The 18550-nt window shown below is 39.8% G+C and overlaps 1 protein-coding gene across 1 annotated transcript in view; it reads right to left on the minus strand.

The window, feature by feature from the left end:
- Nucleotides 1-1656: 1656 nt before the first annotated feature.
- TAFA4 (TAFA chemokine like family member 4) overlaps nt 1657-18550 on the minus strand; it is a 68046-nt gene continuing 51152 nt past the window's right edge. The window contains exons 4-6 of the mRNA XM_033517562.1: nt 9509-9664; nt 6319-6443; nt 1657-3498 (exon numbers count right to left, since the gene is read on the minus strand). Of these exons, the coding sequence (XP_033373453.1) occupies nt 3487-3498; nt 6319-6443; nt 9509-9664 (293 nt within the window). The 3' untranslated portion in view covers nt 1657-3486. The remainder of the gene's footprint in view (nt 3499-6318; nt 6444-9508; nt 9665-18550) is intronic.

Here is an 18550-nt window from a genome sequence, read left to right on the forward strand (position 1 = left end):
TTACCTCAGGGTCTTTTCAGTCTGCAAGCAAATTGTGAGTCTTCAAAGCCATTTTCTATTGTTGTAGGTTTGTTATAAACTAACCCTTGAGAAAATTTACAGCAAGTGTAAAAAATTTATCCACTCTCTTTAGATCCAGATTTGAACAAAAATCCTTGAAGATAACAGACTTGGAGGTAAATGGAAAAAAAAAACTATCATGAATTTAACAGAGTTGTAGGATGCAAGGGAAACCTTGAAGGGAGTTATGACAATTTAATTTTAGATAAATAAAATGCCATATATCTAGTTTAATCTATATATCCAAGCATTTATTTTGATACCACAGATATTTCCTTATCTCACTGGAGAAGACAAGGATGGTACTGAGGAATGGCTGAGGAGTGAACACTTCTCACCAGTCAGTCCTGGCAGTGTTCAACACTCCCCAAAACCAGCAATGGCAGATGCCAAATAAAGCACATAATTCTGGCAATCTGTGTTCCAAAATATTCACCAAAACTGCAAGGAGGGCTACAAAGACAGGCAGAGGGGAAGAAAAAAAAGGACATGAAGAAGCCACAGTTATTTTATGCCTACTGAAATGTCACCTGGATGAAAGGAAAGGAATCAGGGTCATCCTGATGAGGGACAAAAGACACAGTTGAGAAATAAGATATAGGTGTAATCAGGATATGAACTAGTTCAGTTTGGATATTAATTTATCATCAGAGAAATGAGTGTCTGCAATAATCTTTGTTTGAAACTGTATGGAAAGACATTGCCACAGAGCAAGAGGATTATTCTCTGAACCAGGACAGGAGAGTGTCTGTCCAAACAAAACCCTGGATGTGGAGACCCACAAGATTAACCCTACAAAAGCTGAACAGCGAGGACAGACTGAGGTGGGAAAGAGAGGATTGCTGCTTACAAAAACTGCTCTTCTAGAACCAGCAGTTAAACTGTCCCAGGGAGAACACACCAAGGATCTGAGGCACTGATCTCTTACAGAGCAGCTGGCACAGACAATAATTCTGCTGCCTCTCAGCAGAAGGGCAGAGCTGGTGTCAGATGCCAGAAAACAGCACTGGAAGCAGCAGAAGTCCTCCAGAAAAACAGACAGGCACACATCACAGCATCTGAGCAATGAGTCAGAAAAAGCTGTAAATCGACCCAAGATCCTCTGGAACAAAGCTTCTTTAGGAATATAAAATGTCTCATGGGCTGGGCTTCTAGGAAGACAAGTCATTCATTTGGGCTGCATTTCATAATCCCATGCTTCCAAATTTACACTGTAGTTTTCCCCCTTTCTCAGTGACAACAAAAGCACCTTCCAGGGAGCTATTTCAGGGTTCCATCCTGCACCCCTTTGGGGTAGGACTGAATTAGAAAAGTTTTGGTTTTGTTCTCATTTCCACCACAAATCCAGCGTATGGCCATTGGAAAAGAAACTTATTTTCTTTGTCTTTAGCTTCAAAAACAGACAACTTTTCTCTGAAACTCTTTTTTTCCCATCTAGAACATCTCAGAAATGGTTTTAACTAAGCATCACCATAGAGGACATAGCAAAATAAATAAATAAATTCCAGTTATGGGTCAACACTGCAAAAATAGCAAATGAAAAGCAACTTCCCTGATGGCACCGTGAATATATATGCAGAGAAACAATAGAAATAGTAAAGGTAATTTTAAAATTTAATCAGAAAATCAAAACAATGGAAAAATATTGGGAATGTAGAGCTCATTAGGGTAAGCAGAGTCTATTAACTGTTCAGCTGTCCAAGCACAGAGCAGAAAATCTCATTTTCTTATCACTGAGTACAATGACAACTATGATCCCAGCTATAACCAAAGACATAATTGAAAGTGACCCAAACCAAGGAAATCAAAACCAAGAAACAAACACAGGGCCAGATCTTTCCACCACTGACTCTGGTGGAATTAACTGGCTGAATGCTCCCACTCACTCCAGCAAACCAGAAGTTAATAATTATGACCCTGAACAGCTTCCCACTGCTGATGGGATCTTTCCCATTCACTAGAAAGCTTATGCACAATGAATTACATTAGTACAAGACACCTTTTTTTTTTTTTTTCCACCTTTCTGTCTATATAAAAATTGGATGTGCATTGTTACCCCAATATTTACATAAAGCATAACAATGACTTTGTCTCTGGGTCACCAGCAGATCATCTGCACCACTGCACTTCAGTCTGCTGCAATGTCAGGGGAAACAGACTGGCTACAGCTTCACCTCTGCCCTCTATGCTATTTATGAGGACTGATGACAAAAAACTCGAACAGGCAAATAAGAAAAAAAGCATGAAATGCATCTACAATAATAGGGAACAATTATGTGTCTCAAAATGTAACCACTTGGAAATTCAGTCTGTCAAGGAACTGGACATTTAATTATTATAATCATTCTAAACAAGAACTAATTGAAACTGAAGATTCACTTTTATCTAGAATTTTGCTTATGAATTTAAGTATGTTACCTATTAGGATATAACCAAAGCTATGAAAATCCAAACAAATTATTCTCCTTCCAGTAAGCCTTCCTTATGCAGTACAAGCCTGCTCTCCTTTTTTTGAGGCATCTCAATGAATATTTCTAGCTAATGGCTAAATTCTTTTCCATATCTAGATTCAAAGAGGCAAGGAATATATATACTTTGCTATTCCCCTAGAGAATGGATTTATTTTAGGACAAGAGAAACTATGCCTGCTTTCAAATTTTATCTCTTCCTCATGCTTTCCTGCCATCACTTATGAATGTAAAGGTTAAACTACCTCGAACTATCTAAGGAAATAAATCTAATTGCACAGCCATAACCAAAGTTTGCCCTACAATAATTGCTACTAATTCTATAAGTTCCATCTTCTCACCTCCATACCACCTTGATAGGTACTAAATTACAGTTGAAAATACACTAAGACATAATTTACTAACACGGTCCCATCAATTCACTGGGATCAGCTTTGTATTTTTATGTTGTACTGTATGCAAGAAACACCTCAGACAAATCCATAGAATCATATAGGTTGAAAAGACCTTAGAGATCATCTGTACCAGTTCTAACATCAGCATTTTCTTTCTATGATCCCCTAAGTTACATTCATGGCCTAAACTCATTTAAAGCAATTTTACATATCTTTGTGTCATTAAGAAAGTCTTATCCCTGGTGCACCACAAGAAGCTCAGGTGTGTTCTTCCACACTTTTCAGCCAGGTCTCAGATCCTTGGGAATCCAAGGTGCATTTCAGGTAGAACCAAATCTCCTTGTTTTTCCTTGTGAAATTATCATGTACCACGGAATAGCAAAATCCAGGTTCAGGAACTGCAGCCGCAGTTGGAAGGAGAAATGCTGTCCTTTTTCCCAACTCCTTTGCAAGTTCAAAGAATTAAGTCAATAACATCATGACAAAAAAGGGTCTCTGTGTAAGAGCCAAGGAACAGTTCCACATGCCACAGTTCTGGGAGTGACCCTCAGGTTTAGCCTTTGCTACCGTGTTACCTATAAAAGAAGAGGAAGGAGTTACTCATACAGAATTGACCAAAGAAAGGATGATAGCAGGTGCATTGTTGCTGCAAAAGAACTGCACAAAGATAGACAATGAATGAACTTGCCCCAGCCACACTTTTATACCACACAGAAAAGGAGAATCTCTATAGAAATGTTAATTACACTGTCATTTGATAGCATGAGGGGGACTTGCAGATAAAGAAATGGCAGTTCACCATTAAATTTGCTACCACCATCTCCTGGAAATCTCCTATTTTACTTTGCCTCATGTCATTCCCAACACCAATGCTTCCAGCACAAGTGTAGGATTTACATCCCAAGGGGCCATTCATGCAAACTGCTGCCCATTCCCACTGGTCCATCCTATGGGAGGCAATCAGGAACCAGGCAGCACATGGGGGAATAAATTGTTCTTCAGCAGAAATCTCCCCCCGACAGCAGAGCTCCCACAGGAGCCTGGAGGGGCTGCAGGGATGTGTTCAAGCCTTAATGCACACACAGGGCACAAACCCAGCAGCTCTGGCTGCACAGTGAGGAGGCTCCTGTTGGATTTCCTGTCCTGGAAATGGATGAGAACAGGCAGCTGGAAGGAGGAAAGCTTTGTCAGCTCTGCTCTGCAGTGTCTACATGTGTCACAAAACTAAACAGACACTCAGCATAGAGAAGTTTTTATTTCCTTCCCTGAGGGAACTGATGGAAGATGCAAATTCCTCAGCTTTGCACATTTTACTGTCCCACTCAGACACTAACTATTCATCTAAGTGCTGAGTAGTGTCAGCAGTCTCCTGTGCTTCAAATATTTTAGTTACACTATTTTTACTTTTTTTTTTTTATGGAATGAAAAGATAGAGGACTTAAAGTTGATTAAATGGCATTTCCTCTTTCAGTGTATAATTAACCTGTGGAAGCCACTGTCCCACATAGCACTGATCCCAGGGTCTTAAAAAGCTTTAAAAATTGATTACAAATTTAAATGGTAATGAGATCATATCTGCTGCATAACACAGAAAAAAATTAGCATTGAATGGATCTCAACTATTGTGTTTTAGATATAAGGCAATTATTAAATTGGAAAAAATTCATGGATGTGTACATTCTCTAAAATTGTCCCAAAGGGTTTTGCTGTGTCTGATTTGAGCATCCCCTTGCTGAGGCTCACAGGTGGCTGAACAGATTGGGCTATGGGTCTGACAGTTCAAACAGTTCTCTTTGGGTCAAATTTTAATAATATACCTAAGATATACTTTATTTATTGATCTGAGTCAAGTCTTTGGTTCATTTTCAAAATAAAAATATTAGTTACTCCACACTTCCCTTTTCCCTGTCCATTCTAGTTTCCTTACAACTGTCCAAAGGAAGGAAGAGGCAGCTGTATGAATGAGGATTTGATACCCCAGGCCTTCAGTTATCAGTGCCAACATAAAAGTTTTTATTCTGTTCCCACCCCTAGAAGGCATCAAGGATAATTAACCCTCACTCAAAGGATAATTAACCCGACCAATAAGGTGCTTTTGATATAAATTGTCAGCTCTCTTCTGGTATGTCCAGAGATGAAGTTGTCTTGTACAATATCTAGAACTCCTAATTCACCTGTCTCACCCTTCAGTGTGATGCTACCATGCTACTCATTGCCTATAAATGACTATTTAAAAAACAGCACTGGGAAAAAGCTGAAAGGCTGAGGGTAATCTTTATCTTATAATAACTGTGCCCCAGTTATCCACACTGATTGCAGAGTTTGCAGGTCTGATTCCAGGTGTAGTGTCCACCAGAGAACAGCAGGACCCAGGCAGGCTGTAGACTACATCTTTGATAATTGATAAATAACTTTGGCCACAGAATCACAGAAAGGTTTGGGTTGAAAAGGCTCTTGAAGGTCTCCTAGTTCCAGCCCCTCTGCCACATGCAGGGGTGCCACTGTGCAATGTCTGTAGACCACCAGTATCACACCACAGCTGCCCAAAACATCCAATTTCCTCTCACCCATCCAGAAATTAGTGCAGTTTTCACTCCTCAGAACAGCCTTTATTAAACAACATTTGGTGACAGTATTGCTTATTAACTCAGACTGTAACCTAATGAACAACATTCTTTCCCACCTAGAAGAGACTGTAAAGGGAAAAGCTGAGCATATGTCTCTCCTTGCTATTGCCAGCTAAAGACTTCTGCTTTATGATGTATTTAGACATGCAGTTTGCTGAACTTCAACGCACTGAACTCATTTTAAATTGCCAAGCAGACAGAGGACATGATATTTTCTGTCCATTAATTAATAAATAAGATGATGTAGCAAAGGTTTGGTTTAAAAGAAAAAAAATCAGGCCAGCTACAGGGTGGTCTGTAACTAGAAATGTTCTGAACCAACCTGATTTCCAGTGGTGCCCAGTGTGGCACAGTGGTGCCAGTGCAGCTTCCCAACAACTCCCAAGCCAGGCTGGTACTTTCAAAAGGTAAAAGGCTGTTCAGCACAGGAATCTAACTCAATGTGACATTAAAGGGAAAGATCTTGGATCCCTGTACTCAGTCTGCAGATTGAAGGATTGGTTCTGGAACATGATTATCCCTCTAGCACTGAGCACAATGAAATAGTTTCTTTGGCTCACTGAAGACTGAATCAGGACCATTTTCAGTTTGACTGCAGGAGTGAAGGGGCAGTTCTGACCTAATATTTCCTCTCTGAGAACAACTACATTAATCACAGCTTTCCAAAACTTTGAGAAGGCCAAGACTGGTGCTCAAACCCACAGACACAATGCAATAAGAGCAATCAGCAGACTGCCACCTTTAAATAGAGGTGATCTCTGTACTTGCCTTTGTGGTTTTGACTTTATTTCCACTGCTGCAAGACCAACCTGAATAGTCTGGTAGTACTTTACAGTCCTCTCCATCCAAACAGGGGTTCATGTGACACCACCACTTCTGCAGGACAATGGAAGCTAGAAAAAAAAGAAGCAGGAAAGAAAAACAATACCTTTTTTATCACTGTTGCTTTTTTGCAGGGAGGTTGTTTGTGCCATGTTCAACTGGTTGATTTCAAAAGGTAGAAACAACAATTACTGGTTTAACATGAATTACATGGAGAGTGTTAAAGGTTAAAAAGTGGCTAAACACTTCACCAGTCCTCAGAAGGATAAATGCCATATTGAAATGGTGAGGAGGCAAGCACCACCAGAGACTGACTCTGAGCTGACCTCTGGAAGTGTCTTTCCATCTCCACTGACTACAAAAATGACTTGTCTCCTTCATTTGCATGCTTCAGTCAAGTGCCAGCTGTAAGGGGGAATGAAGCTGAGGCTTCTTGTTTAACCCATATACATATATGAGAGACTGGACAGAGAAATGCCAGTTTTTTCCTTCACTGGCTGAGAGAACAGAATTGCACAGAGATGCAAACTCATGAGCTGTGTCTGTAAATACTGCAGGTAATAATAGGAAACCTCTGGAAAACATTAGAATATCAATTAAAAATCAACTTGCAGTCACACCGCCACTTTTTCAATATATTTTGAAAAGCCATAGTTGTACACTTTAACTAGGCAAATGTATTAATTTTCTACTCTTAGGCCAATTTCTATTAAGACCATGGCTATTACTTTTAGAAATGTAGTCATGACTTTATAAACCTGCTGTTAACAACAGCACAAAACCCCTGCAAGTATTTTTCAGATTTGAACTGTTTGTGGCACTCATCAAATCCCATAAAATTATTATGAAATATATCACTACACAATCCTACATAATCTCTATTGGATTTCAAAATAAAACACAGCTTAAAATGTTGATTCAGGTAGTCTGCATTATGCTACTATGTGCACAAACTATTGAATTGCATGCCTTAAAAGATAACACATTCAGAAGAGATGAGCAAAAATATTGAACTCTACTTCCTTTTAATTTCAAGATATATTTGTTCTTCTGCAACCTTTAAATTAGGGTGTCAAGCAGGCAAGCTGACACCAGGATATTGCCGAAATGTTCATTCAATCACTGTTGTTTTGGACTCTTACTGAAGAGTGTTATGAAAAAAATACACTTCTGGAACACTGCTTTGGCTTTTGTAAACTAATCTTTCAGTCTTGTAACATTACAAAATAAATGTGTGAACTTCCAGCAGTCATTTGGGTCTCAGACCATTTGCTTTGATGCTGATTGATTGTGGACATCAGGTTGTGGACAAGAAATGGGTGAAAGCTGACTGTGCTGCCTGAGAGGTGAGAGATCATTCCTGACAAGGTCAGAAAGGATGGAATGAAAAACACCCAGGGGAGATGGCAGCACCCAACAGGCACAGAGACAGACAAAACAAGGGAGTGTGGGATGGAAGGAGGCACCTTGATCCTTCCTGGAGGAGTGGGATGAGGAATGGCAAGCCACAGGTGTGCTGGGCAGATTCCAGGTGGGAACACCAGGTACCAGTGACCACCAGCAGAGAGAATTGCTGCCCTGATGCACCACTACTGGATAAGGCCTGAAGTTCAATGAAAATAAAAAACAGCTACAAGCCAATTGCATTATAAAATCTTTTTTTTTTTTGGTTGGACAAGTAACTCTATGTTTTGGGTGTATCCCTCCCCTTAAACTCAGAGCGAATTAAACAGTCCTGATTCAGGACAAAGGTGCTGGAAAAAAACCCTAAATGTCTGTATCAGTCTGTAATATGCAAATTCAAGACCTGAACAGTTTCTTGCTTTCACAGTGTAGGAATCTACTGAAGGGTGTGTATAGAGTGGGAGAAGATACAGCTAATCCTGAGGCTAAGAAAAGAGAGTTACAGTTTCTGTAAAGCAGCAGCTCACTGTAGCCACAAATGCTTGCAAAAATGAGCAAAGCCTGCTAAAGCATTACCCTAAGGAGTGAGGAGGAATCAAAGGCTTCCACTTTAAAAGTCCAAATCTTACCTTCACAATATTTTGTTGCACTTAATTGTAACTATACTTGAAGAAAACAACAGCTATTAAATTATTTCAGCAACTGTTGACTGAATCAAGCTTCTGCAGCATTTATATATTTCTGCAATAGAATGGCAGTGTCACCTTTGCAGTCTTTAAGTGAGTTTAAAATAATGCCTGACTTCTATTATCTGTTATATGTAAAAGTATTTCTGCTATTTGATGTGTCACCTAAAAATGCAGAAGATAGTTCTGATGTAACAAGAAAACTGCCTTAGAAAATGCACAGTTAAACTTAACTGTATTGCTGAATTATAAAGCATAAAACACAAAGCATGTAAAAAACTTTTTAAAAAATCTACTTTTTAAACATCTATTTTGACAGCTTCATAATAGGTAAAAAAACCCTCAAAGAACAGATTCACATATATTTAGAGATTTATGTCTGACATTAAATATTTCTGAATATTAGATTAGAGCTGGACTTTGAAGATTTCTGGTTTATGTTTAAGTAAACCAGTTGCAATTTTATGTGCAAAAGAATGAAAAGAGGATCTTGCTTATGGATTAATGAAAATGAGGGATTTTGGTAGCTTTAAGATTAAAAAAAAGTATTGGAGTAGATTTACTAACTTAACAAGAGCAGCAACCTCTACAAAAAATAGGCACATTAAATGGTGAAACATTGATTTAGAGAAAAACTCTCCATACCAGATGTCCCAGCAGCACCTGCATGCCCAGGCTTAGGCTTGCATTTATTATCCAGTGAATTTTTAGCCAAGCTACTAATTCTTAAGACATCTGGAAGAGTTAATATCATAATCTTGAATTTCTTGGCTTATGGCGTTTTCAAACTAGTTTTAGAGGAGAATTCTTGTGAGAAAAAATTAAGAAGTTTTATTGGCACAGACACAAAATGGACCAGTACATATATTAAGAGGATTAATTACACCAAGATTTATGCACAGGCTCATTATCATCAACGCACAGAGACGCTCCCAAAATTAACAAAAGGAAGGATTACGCTTTTTGAGGCGGTGGGAAGTCAGACACCAAGGGGACTGAACTTCTCAAAGAGTTTTAACGAGGCAGGAGTGAGCAGAGCCTCTCACCTTCCACGCAGGAGGGCTGAGCCCGTGTGGTGCCGGCCACCTGTCCCGGGAAGCAGGAGCACTTCACCGTCTGGGATCGCTCCTCGATCCGGTTCTTGTTGCAGCACCGGTGCACGGCCACCACTTCACACGTCCCCTGCTTCACTTGGTGCTGGCCTAATCCCACAGGGAAGGGGTGGAGAGAAAAAACACATCAGTGCCTTAAGAAGGAGCCAGGTTGTGCAGCTCTACAAGATACTGAATCTCCCCAGCGCCAGCTTCAATCCCAGGAATGCAAAGAAGCAGAGAGTCTTGTAGGATCTGGCTCATTCCCTGAGTTTATATAATATTCTTTCTTATAAAATTAGTTTTTGTAAGTCAATTTTTCAGTCTGTGTTCCCTCAACCTTACAAAGCCATAGGGAGAAGAGCAGGTTGGATGAAGGCAAAAAGACAGAGCACACCCATCTTCCTTTGCCTTCCTGACATCCATTAGGTTTTATATTTCATTCTTTCCCTTCATAAACAGACACAATATATAGGATAATATTTAATATAGAGACACTTCTTTAATAGGAGAGAAACTTTTTAACACATCAACATGTAAGCAGTGCTTGCTGTGCTTGTCATCACAGACAGGCTGAGAACAAATAGGCTGAAAAGCTGTCATGGATACTCAAGTTTTGTCCAAAAGGAAGAAAAAAACACACCCAAACTGTATGGATTTCTTCAGCTCCCTCCCAGACCATTCTGAGCAAACCTCTGATAAATATTGTCCTCTTGCTTTTCTGATGATTCACTGTCCTCTATTCCTCCAAGTTTATTTTTCCCCTTCTCTTCCTTGCTCTTGTCTTCACGTCTCACCCCGCTGCTCCTTGCAGCTGATCATTTTCCTCCACTGCCAAACCTCCTCTCCATCCTGCCTAAATCCCCTCTCAGAAACTCCACAAGCCCCTCAGCTCCTTGCATAAGTCATTTCCATGTCCTCACTTTCCTGAACAGCCTTCAAGTGCTTCATCTTGCATCTGTCTTGTCTTATTTAGAGTAGAGCCTTGGATGGCTCTTATCTGTGTTTGTAAAGCACCTTGTAAATTAACAGCACTACAGAGAAGGGTGGGTTATTTCACAAGAGAGAGAGACAGAGAGACAACACTGAGAATAATAAAAATAGTCACCATCAAAGCAGCACAAAGTATGGGAAGGGAGACAGCGCAGATATTGGTGTGGCTGATATCAAAGGCACAGAGAATAAAGAGATGCAGGGGGAAGGGAGAGAACTCTCCATGAACAGACAGTCCTCCAAGTGACAAACCTGAGAATTTTCCTGCTTCCTTCTCACTTTGTGTTTGCCCTGTTTGGAGGTTTTTGTTTGGATGATCTGGGTTTGTTGGTTTTTTTACAGTTTTTGCTGCTAACTAACATTGGGCACACCTTTATAAATGAAATTTTACTGAGAGATTAAGATCACTGTCATTTTTGTGCAGAAAGTGTTATGACTTGATTAGGTGTGAAATATTAACTTTCAAAAAGAGTTAGCAATGCAATTTAGGCTTCTATGGGGGTTCTTAAAAAAAAAAAACAGTATTAAATACATATATATAACTTTTTTTAAAGTTGGCTTGGCACTGTTCCTTGCTGTGTATGTTTTGGTTTCACAAGTATTTCAAGCACAGCTGAAATACTTGTGAAAACACTTGGCTGCCTGAATTTTTTTGCCAAATTTGTATTCATAACAACCTCAATGGACAAGAAACTATGCATATTCAATCTTGGAGTGGAAATGTAGTGTTCTACTTGAGCACTCAACTTTTAAAAAAATTATATATACAGAGAGATTTGGGTTGTTTTTTTTCATTTTTTCCCCCAAGGACAAAGCTATACTACTTTTAAGCAAAATGTGCTACAGTAGAAAAAATGCATAAGGTATTTTACAGCAAGTTGGCAAAATGCTGAAGATAACATAAAAGTACCTTACAGAGCCACTGTAATAAGTTTATTGGCAGACTGACTTTTCACCCACACACCTAATACCCATATAATAAAAACATGGAAAAAAAATGAAAACAGCTACTAGTCAGGGGGAAAGCAGATTCTCTGTAAGTCAATATAGAAAACAAACACACAAAAGAGAAAGTAAATTTGCCACTTCACCCCAAAGTATTGCTCCTAACAATACCTGACATGACAGTGCTTGGAGAAAAGGTGGCACAAGTTCTGACAGAAAAGATTTTGTAAAATGGGATTGCTACTTAAGAGAGGTTGTTAATTTATTTATTAAATTGATTTAATATTTATTTCATGTTCTGTTTATTAGTGCTACAGCCTGAATCAAAACTCTTTGGAGTAAACAGGAGAACATTTCCATTTGCTTCCTGCAGTGCCCACTGTGGTGGTCCTGCAGTCACTGGAATCCACAGCCAACCTTCAGGAGAGCAAGGTCAGAGTCTGGTTTGTCTCTTGTGAATGAGATTGTATTAGGGAAGCAATAAAAAGCAAAAATTTTGAGCTGCTCAGGCCACATATTTGTGTTTGTCATTTATCTCATCTGAAAGACCAAGTGGCCAGGTCCTGTCCTCAATGAAAGTCACCATTCACCAGACATCAGATGCTGAGATAACAGAAGAAACCCTTTTCCCAGAAGGTACATCATAAAGATGGACAAGATCCAGCTCCAAGGATCAATATGTAGCTGCAAATGTCTATTTTCCAGCTGAAATCCTGCTGCCTTTAGGTGAACAGTCCTGTTAAACCAATACCAAAGGAAATCAAACACGTTGACCCTGAGCTTACAGCCCCAAAAACCTGGGGCTCTCTTTCAATTTTCTTGTTTGACTTTTAAAGCAGTGATAGTGCTGCCCTGGAGTGCCAGGAGTCAACAGACACACTGCTGTTTGCAGAAGGTGAGATTAAGTTACCTCATGGAAGCAGCCCTTGGTTTAGGAGGTGTTTTATTGCCTCTCTCCTGTTTGCAGCTCCACAAGCAGGGAAGGGAAGGTGTCTCCTCTTCCTCTCCTGGCAGGAATGGGACACCCAGGTTTGAAAACACCACTGCCACACAAGGGAAGGCAGCACTCCCCTCCCTCATCCCTAATGCACAGCTCTTATGGAGTACAACAGTGGAGGCACTAAAAAAGCCACAGCCATCTGCATGCATCATTTGCATTAATTGGATTGCCCTTGTAATAGTCTTTCCCCTCCTACACGCTCACATCGATATTTCCTCCTGCTTGTTCACACACATCCTGACACTTTTTATGCTGTTGAGCACCATATGAATTTCTCCTTAATATTCAGACACATCTGTGAGCAGGTGCTGAACAAATGCTGAGGGTTAACGTGGTGCCTTTCTGTCCTGTTTTTGCCAGTGTTCAGAAATCTGGAGGATAAACACTCATTTGAAAAGTGGCTTTCACATTTAAGAAAACTCACAGAAAATCTTAACCAACCCTAACTCAGTCTATTCCTACCTAGATCTGTTTTATCTGCATCTTAAACCTGTTGTATCTGTATCTTAAACCCATTGTATCTGCATTCAGGTGCCCAACAGCAGCGAAAAGAAATATAAAAATTCTCTCCTGCATGTTTTAACATTCATCTTGCACTAAATAAACCTTCATCTCAGGTTTAAAGTACGCTTAACGTGCAGCTGAGATTATACTGACAGAAACACTCAAGAAACACCTTAAAATATTTTATAATTAATGGATTCTCTGGAAGCCAAGTCATTAGAGGAGCAGGACTGAAGAGTTTCTAAAATGTGAAGATCACAGTAAGTGAATTCTGTGCTGGACACATCAGGAAAGCCATTTCAGGGAGAAATGATGTGGGGAGAAAAGCCCATAAATTCATAGCTCATCACCTGTAAACCTACTCAGATATGCAGCTCCAGGGCTGTCAGTATTGGGGGCTGAAATTCAGTTACATCTTCCCTTTTAAATAAGAAAACTCTCTGGAGGGAGAAACCTTTTATCAGGACCACCACCACAGAAAGGTCTCTGTCACAGAGCACCTTCCTCATATTAAATGGAGAACATGGGCCAGCCAGGCATGGTGGAGGACAAGGGATGGGTGTTAAAAACCATGTGGCTCTGTTTCCTCTTATCAGGAAGGAGTTTGGCATGTGTGTTGCTATCCATACCCTAATTTCTTTACAGCTGTGCTTCCCCAGAAACATCAGTGCTGTTCTGGTTGACTGAGGACTCTTTCTGTGTCTCCCAGTACAGGGCACTCAGTGGGACAGGGCTCCCCAATGGAAGTGACCTCCAGGATACTCTCCCTGCTCTGAATGTTGCTGCCTTCCCTAATGAGATAATATGTAATAATATATACAGATAACAGCACTCGGGTGCCCAGGACTACAATGCTTCTTAATGACCTCAAGAAGTGGCCACACAAAGGTTCTGTGACCATTCATTTGTTTTCTGTAGGATTTTCATCCCAGAAGGTGCAGTAAGACAGCACCCTGGGATTTGAGAACACAGACATCTCTGGAGAACAAGAAAACACAAACCAGGAAGTTATTAAGCTTGGACATTAAAAATCAGAACAATTGTGAGGAGAGCTCACTCAATAATCACTACTGAACTGTTTATTCTCAGTGGTATTCTTAATATTCTCTGTATTATTCTTAATACTTTTTTCAATAAACATATTTGACAAGACCTTATTTTCACTTTCTTCATAGAAGTCGGAGGGCAGATACTCAATTAATACCTCCAAAACTCTTTGAAACGCTCAAAAGAAAAGAGGGAAATACAATTATTGTTAATAAAATATCAGACGCGGTAGTGATGCACTTCAAAACCACAAGGAATGTATCAAAGAAAGAATGAGGCTTTCAGAAGGCTGCTAACCAATTCTGTCCACATCCATTTCATCTCTGTGACTAATTCTGATCACTCCCAGGGAGTGCTGTCTCAATGCAATGTACATGCAGGCAGCACGCCTCTACCAGAAATCCTGAACAACCTCCTCTTCTTTCTAATTTCTTGGCTAAGAAACATAAGGAAAAAGACAAATTTAAAGGGAGTTTTTATCTCTGTTTCATAATCTGAAGAGAGCTACTATGCTGTGGAGAGCAGTAAATCTGGAGTAGGATGAGCCCAGCTCAGCGCATTCCTCAGAAAGCCTCAAAACCAGCAAGCTTGGTCTGCACAAAATCAACTGCACCATTTATTTAAAGGGTAAGAGGATGGATGTCAATAGGAGGATGAACAGCTGTGGAACTAAATATTGAAGACAACATTAAGAGAAACAAATGGGTTTAGAAGTCAGCACTGATGTTGTTTGGAAGAGAAGAAAGCTTGGTGCCAGTTCATCATCTGCCTTCATCTCGTGCTGGCTTTTGCTTACAAATACATGAGCATAGGAAACACACACCAGAAGGCAAATATTGTTAGAAAAACACAATTATTAGGGGGAATAACACTTGCTATTTTTCATATTCTTTGCCAAATATATTTACATGGCTCACACAGCAGGGTTTTTGGAGGGGTAAAAGGGGAAAAGGGTATTTCTAAAGATGACAACTCTTCTCAAAGAAAGAAGCTAAAAGTCACTTGGAAAGTGAAATCTGCACACCATGTTAGAGGCTGAGAATATCAGCAGAGCTTATTCTCTACTACCATTCCATCAGCCACTAGATTTTTTTCATAATTTTACATTCATGTCACAAGGTTCTATCTTAGATGCTCTCCTCCCCCAAGGATATACAATATATATATGTATACACACATAGACTTTCTCAGAAATTGTCTCTGAATATACAAATCACTCCAGTTCCACTTTTAAAGTTCAACCTTTTCACTTATGGGCAGTAAGGGAGTGCTCAGAGATAGTCAAGAACTGCCACAAAATCCCAGTTCAGCTGTTCTAGGAATAAATAGACAAGAAATATCTTCCCATAATCACCTGCCCATGCTAGCAGGCAAAGATGTAACACACACAAAAAATATCAAACAAAAAAAGGGCAAAAGGAATCCTGTTTGCTAACCATTACTCCTACAATCCTCAAATACACCTCAGGATCATGATTCCTAGCATTAACACCTGCAAGAAAAAAGCAAACAAAGATACAACCACGTTCCAGACGCAGGAAGAGAGGTTGGAGCTTCCACAAAGTGCAGGTTTCAAACCAAGGAGTTTTTCTCACAACTTAAAAAGTTGCAGATTTTGTTCTCATCAAGACTTTTTTCCTTGTGGAAACCAGCAGTGTGGTATGTGCAAAATCACAATCAAGGTTTTAACAGGGGAATCAGGGAAGCAGCCCTGAACCACTTTAAATTGTTTCAGGTGAGAAGTGACACGTGGGGTGAAAAGAAACCTCTCAAAACAAGCAACTAAGTAGAGAGGAGCACCAGGGGTACAGTAGGTGTACCTCTATATTTGAAAATAGGTGAGTGACCTCAAACCCTGATAATGAGAGCCACAGAGTTAATGAAATCATAACCCTTCAGAGCAGGTGGAGGAACCTGCTGACACAGCTGGAGAGAATCATGTAACACAGTGAATTCTGCAGTGAGTGTCAGGGGTCACATCCATATGGAGATTAAAGTCCCCTGGAATAAGTAGCACAGGTGACCTTAGATCAGACACAAGCACAGAGACTTCTCCAAGGAATGAAGCATTAAATCTGAGTGGTCAATAAATCAAAACAGCTGAGAAGGTGCTGGAAATGCATGGGGGAGGAGGGAATAGCTGCTGCAAATGGGAAGGTGGATGAAGGGCGACCTGGAAGCAAAAACAAATTAAAACATGAGTGCCTATATCTGCCAGGGTGCTCGCTGAAGTCCATCAATGAGGATTGCTGCCTTTCAGCTGGGCACAAATATTCATCCTGGCTCAAGCACACACATCACTGCACAGAAAAACTCAAAAGTGTAAAACCTCATAAGGCACCTCAGAGTAAAGCAGGGTTAATCATTTCCTACGGGGAGCTCCCTACTGTGGGGCTATTTTAGGTGAGGCAGAGGAGAAAATGCAAGGGAAAGATTTGGTTTTCAATCATAACTTGTAGCAAATGAGCAACATTGTGCTCTCTAATATAGGAGTATTTCCCAGGTGTCCCATTAACATTCACTCTCACTATTACACACAGACCACTATTTTTCTCTCATTTGTTCCTTCCTTCACAAATTTATCATGAGAGAAAGGGAAAGAGAATGAAACCAGTTCCCTGGAGAGATTTCAGCTTGCCTGAAGAAAGCAGGTACACACACATCTACACAGGCCAGGCTTATGGCTACTCACCTCTTTGTAAGCAAAAATTAAATTTTCTTCCTCAAGTGTGAGAGCTGATTTCTTCTTAAAACAGGGTTGTTCTTGCCACAGGAAAGCAACAAGAGCATATTTGGGACCACAGACTGAGAAAGGCAGTCCCCTCCACATCAATAATGAAGCCATCCTGCCCGAGGTGTCACTAACACAGGCACAAGGAGCTCACTGCCATTTGCTCTCCACACCCAGTCTCAGGGCTGTGCTTGTTGTCTCAGAGCAGCTTATTGCTGCTCATCTATGGCATGACAGAAGTTCATTTAATAGTATCATAATCTTTAAGAAATTAAAAAAAAAAATAAAAACCTTTTAAATCTGTCTCATGCATGCAACAAAATATATTTTGTGGATTAAGCCTTGCGCCTTTCTGAGCATTCCTCCATCACCTCAAATATCTAATGATCATTTCAGGCTTACTTGTGTAAAATAAACATTTGTAATCTACTAAATACCCAAGGTATTTTTAACCCAGTTCAAGGTTGCTCATCAGGCAAGAATGATATTTGTTTAGAGAATATGAAATACTAATTGTCCTCTAAGTCATTAGGCTCTGCAGATTAAGTAAATGGAAGCTGCCAGAAAACAAAGTAGATGTTTGGGGAAAAGCATTCTCTTAATTTCAAGTGAAAATTGAATCTTTATTCTCATGTCCAAATAGAATCAGTAAAACTGAGGAGGGCAGCCAAGGAAACATGTACTGTACTCCATTTCACTGCTTAAAACAGCTCACACAAGGCATGAGGAACTTCTGCTTTTCCTGTCTCTTATACACATCTAGATGTGTTGTACTGTACTCCATTTCACTGCTTAAAACAGCTCACACAAGGCATGAGGAACTTCTGCTTTTCTGGGGTTTGTTTTTATAATGAAAAGGTATATTTCCCTCCTTAAATTACTTCGATGGGACTATAGAATAATAACACCTTGCCTGAATTTGACAGTCAGTGGTAGGCAAATAAATAATTATTCATTAATTAACCCTCATTTGACAATCTGTTCCAGAAATATCCAGACATAACATTGAATGGTGTGGTTTATGAAACTCTACTGGTTGTCCTGCTTGACATTCTTAATTTAAAAGACTGGTAGTGAATCCTTCTTTCCACTAATTGCTCTGTGTTTATTAAAATCATAGAGCAGCATTTGTTGCCACTGGAAAAATTGTCTTTTGCAAAAACCAGAACTGCAGATAAGACTGAATTGGAATGATAGATTTCACTGCTGAAGTGGGATGAGGTTTTCATGAGATAGGCAAATCAGGCAAATGGAATTCTGAGGAATGTTACAAGCAATCAGATCAGTTAATGCACCAGGCCATCAGCTCCTCAGCTGGTCTTTAATCCCTGGGAAAAGCCCTATGTCTTGATCGCCACTGATTATTTATTTTCAAAGTTTGTCTCGTTTAATATCAGGTTTTCTCCAGCTGTAATGATTGCCTTGGGTTTATCCGATGGAATAGACAAGGAAAGCATCACAGCAGTCCAAGGATAAGATGCAGCTGCCAGTTAAGCAATAACAGGTCATAAAACTAAATTGAACAAATGCATTTTTAACTCTGAGTGGCATGATGACTTCTAAGTGGCTTCAGCATGTACAAACTCTACCCAGCCTGGCTGAACAGATCACTGAACTTGTTTTAATTGCTAAATCCAGAAGTGCAAAGCACAAGTGAGGTTTCCAGAATGTCAACAGACATCTTTTTTAGTCAGCATTGTTGAAATACAAGGGGGTTTCTTACATGAAAAGAAACCCTCTGCAGACTGTCCACACTTTGTGCTCACTGTAACAGACA

The sequence above is a fragment of the Parus major genome, chromosome 12 (genome assembly GCF_001522545.3).
Source record: "Parus major isolate Abel chromosome 12, Parus_major1.1, whole genome shotgun sequence".
Classification (NCBI taxonomy): Eukaryota; Metazoa; Chordata; class Aves; order Passeriformes; family Paridae; genus Parus; species Parus major.